Raw genomic sequence first — 6,785 nt, 5'->3', positions numbered from 1 at the left:
CTAGGACCTCCAATGTTATATTGAATAACAGTGGTGATAGTGGACAGCCTTGCCTTGTTCCTGATCTTAGAGGAAAGGTTTTCAGTTTTTCACCATTAAGAATAATGTTCGCTGAGGGTTTGTCATGTATGGCCTTTATTATGGTAAGGCCATATACCAATTTTGTTAAGTGGATGCCGTATCTTGTCAAAGGCTTTTTCTGCATCTATTGATATGATCTTATGATTATTTTTTAATTTATGTGGTGTATCACATTCATTGATTTGCATATGTTAAACCATCTCTGTGATGGGCCCCTGGGATGAAGCCCACTTGATCATGGTGTATAATCTTTTTAATATGTTGCTGTACTCGGTTTGCTAGTATCTTATAGTTTCCAGTTTTTTTTTCCCCCTCTTTCATTCCTCTCACTCACTTCCACCCCTGACCTATGGATGTTGCCATTTCCCCTTAAGAATTGGTTCTCTGAAGCTGGGGTGTCTCCTCTCATACACTCACAGCACACACCCGGGGCCTGGCGCACATAGGGTATGGTCCGTGACTCCACCTGGGGTGCAAACCCAGGACCTTCTGCATGTAAAGCAGACATGCTAACCACTGCTCCATGGAGCCCCTCCTATAGGTTCCAGTTTTTTAAAAGAATCTGAGGCTGAGAGATATCGAGGCTATGGTTCGGCTGCCTCCCCAGTCGCTAAAGTCAAAGCAGCTTAGAACCCCTAACAATGAAAATGTACTGCAAAGAATGATGCCAGCCATACTTGATAACCGTAACAATACATATTTTGTCTTTGTGTAACACTTTCTTAGTTTATAAAGCATTTGCACATATATTACCTCGTGATTCTAACAAAAATCTTATGAGCTAAGCATAACAATTATTAATAATCTCATTTTTCATATGAGAGACTTGATCTTCAGAGACCCTAAGACATTTGCGTGGGTCCCCGGGTTTAGCATTGATGGAGCAGGGGCCAGAATTTACACATCAGGCTCTCGGATTGTGCTGGTTTTCATGTGCCCAGGTGTACACAACGAACAGACAAAGATGAAGAAGACTTAGCACTAACAATCGAATGTCAGTATGCATCTTTACCCCAAAAGACACATATATGAAAATGTAAATATTTAGTTTTCTGTTATTATTACTGTTATACAGTGAGGACAGGTATAAGGATATTAAAGAACTGATGAGAGAAAGAGATAGAAAGAAATTTAAAAGCACAGAAGCTTTTTACTTTGACCTTAAGTTAGTTATTCTTAGATTAGAAATGAGGGAAATTAAGCAGGTAATATATAGGTCTTTAAAAAAAAAAAACGGAGCATCTGGATCATTATGTGCTATTCAGAAACAACTGAATAGGAAAGGAAGGACAAAACAATGTTAAAGAAATCAGTAACTAACACTTGCGAGAAAGTGGTCTAAATTTATATAGTCGAAAACATGACTCAAAGAGACATAATCACAGCATATAAATATCCTCCAAGCAACAATATACGTGGTAAATAAAGTAAGTGAATTATGCATAACCTTAGTTTCAGGTCATTTCTCTTTGTCCAGTTGTCTAAGGAAGACAATGCTTTACACCTGAGCTGGTGTCATCTTCAGAAATTAAAACAGCTGAGCAGACCTTAAGGCTGGGTGCTGCTGGTAGGGTTAAAAAGGAGAACCAGAGGGAGTGGCCTCCCATGGCTCACCACATTAAGACTTAGACTGAGTAGTCACCTCATTCAGTAGGGTGTTTTCCTTTCTCCTTCACCTTAGAAAAGGAATAATAAAGAATAGAATCAAATCCAAAAAGCTTTTGGTTACTGGCCCACTTAATTGGAAGCAAAAATGGACCGTGAACAATCAAGTAGGATACAAAGTGCTCTGCTTTGATATCAGGGCACAAGCATGGTACTGAATCTCATGAAAAGCAAACAAGTTTGCAAAGTCGAAGACACTGGATCAGTGTTGTCGTGTCAAACCTAGCACAGACGCTGTTGTGCTATAGTTTTCTCATCACTGTAAGGTGATCATGTTTGTCTTACCTTGTAAATCATATTCTAGATGCCGAAGTATTTTTAAGACCACTGAGAGCTGCACACACGTAAATTATTACTAATTATTATCATTGTTATGACTCTCCCAGATGCTATGCTTTAAAAACACCATTTCCCATAAATCTTTCTTCCACATGGTAGTTTTCTCCCTTTTGAAATGATCTAGGTTTTCTGATTAAGTCTCATGATCTCCTTAAGCCACAAGTTATTTTAAAAGACCTGTCTTGTCTCAGTACTTGAGGAAGCCTGAATTGTTTGAATTGCAGCAGAAATGACCCTGGGCAGGCAGGCCCCAGTGGTGTACAACAGCCCTGGCAGAGTGACATTTACAGTATCAGGAGCTCTCTAAACACAGCATGCTCAATTCATTCACAGACCAATCCAACTTTAAGCAACTTTTTTCCATTGTCTTCCCACGGGCAATTTTTCTAGCCTTGTAGAGAAGCTGCATGCATTGGGTTGGACTTGTCTTAATCTCTTATTCAGGGAAAGGGGCCTAGATCATTTGACAACCAGATATTTGGTTCCTAAATGGCCAATGGTTTCTTGTTAACATAATAACAAAGACTCTGAGTTGTGCCTTGTTGCTATCTTAGGACATTTATGTAAATAAGATGTTCATACCACCATTTACTGCATTGCAAGGATCCTAAAACAGCAACGAGGTGACACACATTTACTAAACGCTACTCACAATGACCAAGAACTGCTGGCTACCTGAACTGGTTTCTGAGCTGAGACAGTGAGTGCTCAGAGGAGAGTGAAGAGTGTCAAGCTTAAAAAGACAAGTATCTTCTAAGAGATTTGTTTTTATGCTCAGAGCGATGGTAGGAAAGTGCTTCTCCAATGATCTTCTTTTCCTCAGAAGGTAGCCCAGGAGCACTTCAGTTGTAACTGGGTCTTTGTGACAACGTCACTCCCAAGAAACTATAGATCTTTGCTTACTACAATGAAAAACCCAATAGACTTTGAAAAAAATGCATATACAATGAAGGTGGATGGAGCTATCATATCCCTGTTTACACATGCATGCATGCACACACAGACAATATGTTAAATATTTGGAATTTTCTCCATTACAATTGCAAAGTTTATAAAAAACACAAATCAGGATGCAGGTGTCATCTGTGCTAACGTCCTGTAAAGAGAAATTAACAGAGCTTCTACCTCTTTGGATGCTTTTCTGAGTTGGAATTTGCCAGACCTGCAATATTAACATAGAATTATGGAAACTGGAAACAAAAAGCTGGAGTCTACTGGGAATGACAGGCTCAAGACGAACTCAACTGGAAAATTTGGCTAACTAAAAGTGACATCCTTTGTGCTGGAATTTTTCTATCTGAAAGCTTAAAAAAAGGCTGTAATTATTTCGAGTTTTGAATTCAGCCCTTTTCAAACTAAGCCTTTTATTTTCTTCATTGCTCTGTACCTTTCCTCTATGTGAATTCAGGTGTCTGCCAAGCACTGAAATGTTAAATTTGTATTGGTTTTATACACATATTTATTTCCAGGGAACGGTAAGCAACACAACGTTTGCATCCTCTATGCCAAGAAAAACAAAGGAATATTTGTACATCAAAACATTTCTCTTGTGCACAGGCACAAAATATCTGAGCATGGCTAAATAAATCACCTAATAAGAAATGGCTGATTAAGGCCAATGAATAATTTCTTTGCAAGTTAGTGCTTTTTCCTCCATTATGAAACCAATGAAAGCAAGAACTTAGACTTACCTTGTGGCTTTTGGGTCCCAAATCACAATGTCAGCATCCGATCCTACAGCTATTCTTCCTTTTCTTGGATAGAGATTAAAGATTTTAGCTGCATTTGTGCTGGTAACTGCCACAAACCGGTTTTCGTCCATTTTACCACTATGCTGTATAAAGCAATTCAAGGAAGAAAATGCATTTGTTTTAATGATCAAATATTTAAAAATCTTCTATCATAAAAGTACAAAATTTGTATCTTTTAGAACCAAAAAGAATTGTATCTAATTTCTTATGTTGTAGAGCTGAACACATTTGTGGATGCTGGTAAGTCTTAACTAATCATAATGATGATGGGGATGGTGGGATAGCATGTGGAAGCCCGAAGATAACCTTTTAAAAATACATCAGCTTAAAAAAATACCACTGCTAATTTTTTCATACTTCCTAGAATCACATAGACAACAGCTAAATGTTAGCAATGGTATTTTCATTTCTTATTTAAAGTTTACTGCCCGTCTACTGCATTTATGATGTGGCTTATATATTGCAGACCCAAGATTTATGAGTGATCATAAAGACATTAAATGGAATATTATAGAGTTAAAGTAAGACAGACCTTTAAATCAGGTCACAACACTTTTAGAAAAAGAAAGAATCAGCTCAAGAGGTTCGATTTTGTGCATTTAAACTTTACATGTACCAACAATCATGGATAGTCTACTGCAAGAGATTTTTTTTTAATGGACAGACATTGGAGGGATGTAATCCTGCTAAAATTATTATTTTTTTTTAGTGTTGAGAGTTTATCTATATGCACATTCATATGGTAAATACATCCTTAAAGTTTATTTCATTATCAAAGGGTCCCCATCTCAAAAATTAATTAATTAATTAATTAAGAACTATGTCCCAAAAGTAATATTCCCATAAATAAACCATCCTAATGTTTTTAAAAAAATAACATAATTTCTTGTATGTTATTAAATATTCAATCATTTTAAAGCCACTTATATACTTGGGAACTGTAATAGATTATGAAAACTTGCTGTAGTGAAAATACTCATAATACAAGTTTAAAGAGAAAGGTTGGACTGTTATCAAGGAAATACAAGAAAAGAGAAAGAGAAGAGAAGTCATCGGGGATGGAGAGAGTTAGGGTAGAGGAAAAGGGGGTGTGAAGAGAATGATTAGTAGAAGACGGGGCTACGGAGATGTTTTGAAGATCTTTACATGTAAATTAATTGTTCAAATATCATCATATAAGTCATGGAGACAATGAAAGGGTTTTAGAGAGGAAGGTATCATGAACAGACCTTCATTTGCGAAAGGTGACTCTGGTACTGGAGCATAGAATAGATTGTAGCGAGTGAGACCAGAGGCAGGGACACCGGCTGTGGGGACGACTGCAGAAGTTCCAACAATCAATAGGCCCCAAAGCAGAGTGGTGGATATAAAGATGGAAATAAGAAGGCGTTTGGAAATAAAATTGACAAGATCTGGGAAATAATGAGAGTTAGATGTGGGTGGTATGCGTAGGGGATTCTGAAGAATGAGATGTGATTCATGTGTCATTTAAGGGAGGGATCCTAGGAGATGGGTGTGAATGGCATGAAATTGGGGACCTCAGGTCTTACCAGGCAGGTGTCCCTACTGATCTTCACATCTATACATGTAAACTGGCTAGAGAGGTTAATACGAACATTTAGCTATTTGATTCTCCTCCATCCTCAGGGAGAAATTTTTAAATCGTAGGAATCGAAAATATCTCTTTCTAGATTTTTAATTCTTATTTATGTGCCCTCATGCAGCGATTTTAAAAATATGACATCCAAGGGTTCTAAAAGGGGACATCTACAGAGATTTCACGAAAAGGTTACATGAACATAATAAAAAGCCTTCACGTATTTTCAATCATTCCAAGAATTTATACCAGTGACATACAAGGAACTGGGATTTAAGAACATGAGGAATCATGTAGAAGGGCTATAACATTTCAAAGAATAAGACTCTACATTGGCACCCAATCTAAATGCATCAAAAAGGCATAACACATCCTCTAAACTAAATCACGCAGAGAAAAAAACGATTATCCTGGGGGTGGGGGTGGCAGTGGTGATGGTGTCGCATTCCCAGTCTCCACTCTAGTAAAAACAATCAAAAATCTTCTCTGTGAAAGTTTACTACCCCTGAAACAGGCTGGATCCTGGCAGAAGAATTAGGCAAAACAGTCTGTATCTCATGAAACTCACCACGCCTTTTTCCCATACTACTGACATCCGGTCCTCAATGCCATTCACCCCATTGGGAATCTTTGTAAAATCGTCCCTCCCAAGAGCTTTCTGGCAGGTGTTGAAAGTGCAGTTGTCAGTGCCTGTTGTGGTTAGATCGTCACTGCAGAAGAAAAACACCAGAGAGTGATGGGGAATAGGTCAGGAGGAAACCACCATACCCTTTCCTAGTCTCCTGACCCCCTTCTCAACTGAAAGTCAGAAAACTGCAATGGAAAACGAGTAGCTTTTTCAAGTACATATTTCACCCACCCCCATTTCTATTCCAGAAAGCACTTTTGGAGGTTCTAGGCTCAGTACCACTGTGATTATGTGCTTGTCCAATGCTTGGTTTCTCATTTAGAAATTGATAATTATATATACTTGATGACAAGTATTTCAGAATGGCTGGCAATAATATAAGTGAAAGTTTCTTGTGAGCAGAGTACTACATACCAATGAACTACAGTGACCACGTGAACAGAGGCAGGTCATCCAGGACATTGTCCCCCTGGCCAAATGTTGTGATGAGCAGAGATGTGACACTGGCTAAGGGTGTTAATGTCATCAGTGACAGGAATCCTGCTTTGGCTGGTGAATGATCTTGGGGATGTAGAAGCGTAAAGAAGGAAAGAGACTCTATGGCCATGCACCCTGAACGTGCCCGATCTCGTCTGATCTCGGAAGCTAAACAGGATCAGGCCTGGTTAGTACTTGGATGGGAGACCACCTAGGAATCTAGGAAGACCAGGTGCTGTAGGCATTA

The 6,785-nt window shown here is 38.5% G+C and overlaps 1 protein-coding gene across 1 annotated transcript in view; it reads right to left on the bottom strand.

Annotated features, from left to right (window-relative positions):
* The window catches only part of DPYS (dihydropyrimidinase), an 86,148-nt gene that overhangs the window by 39,710 nt on the left and 39,653 nt on the right, over positions 1 to 6,785 (bottom strand). Inside the window, exons 7-8 of the mRNA XM_015592954.1 lie at positions 6,002 to 6,143; positions 3,777 to 3,919 (exon numbers count right to left, since the gene is read on the bottom strand). Coding sequence (XP_015448440.1) covers positions 3,777 to 3,919; positions 6,002 to 6,143 — 285 coding nt within the window. The remainder of the gene's footprint in view (positions 1 to 3,776; positions 3,920 to 6,001; positions 6,144 to 6,785) is intronic.

Source organism: Pteropus alecto, unplaced genomic scaffold (assembly GCF_000325575.1).
Source record: "Pteropus alecto unplaced genomic scaffold, ASM32557v1 scaffold164, whole genome shotgun sequence".
Classification (NCBI taxonomy): domain Eukaryota; kingdom Metazoa; phylum Chordata; class Mammalia; order Chiroptera; family Pteropodidae; genus Pteropus; species Pteropus alecto.
Note: the sequence above shows the minus strand (reverse complement) of the source record. Positions and strands in the feature narration are given on the sequence as shown.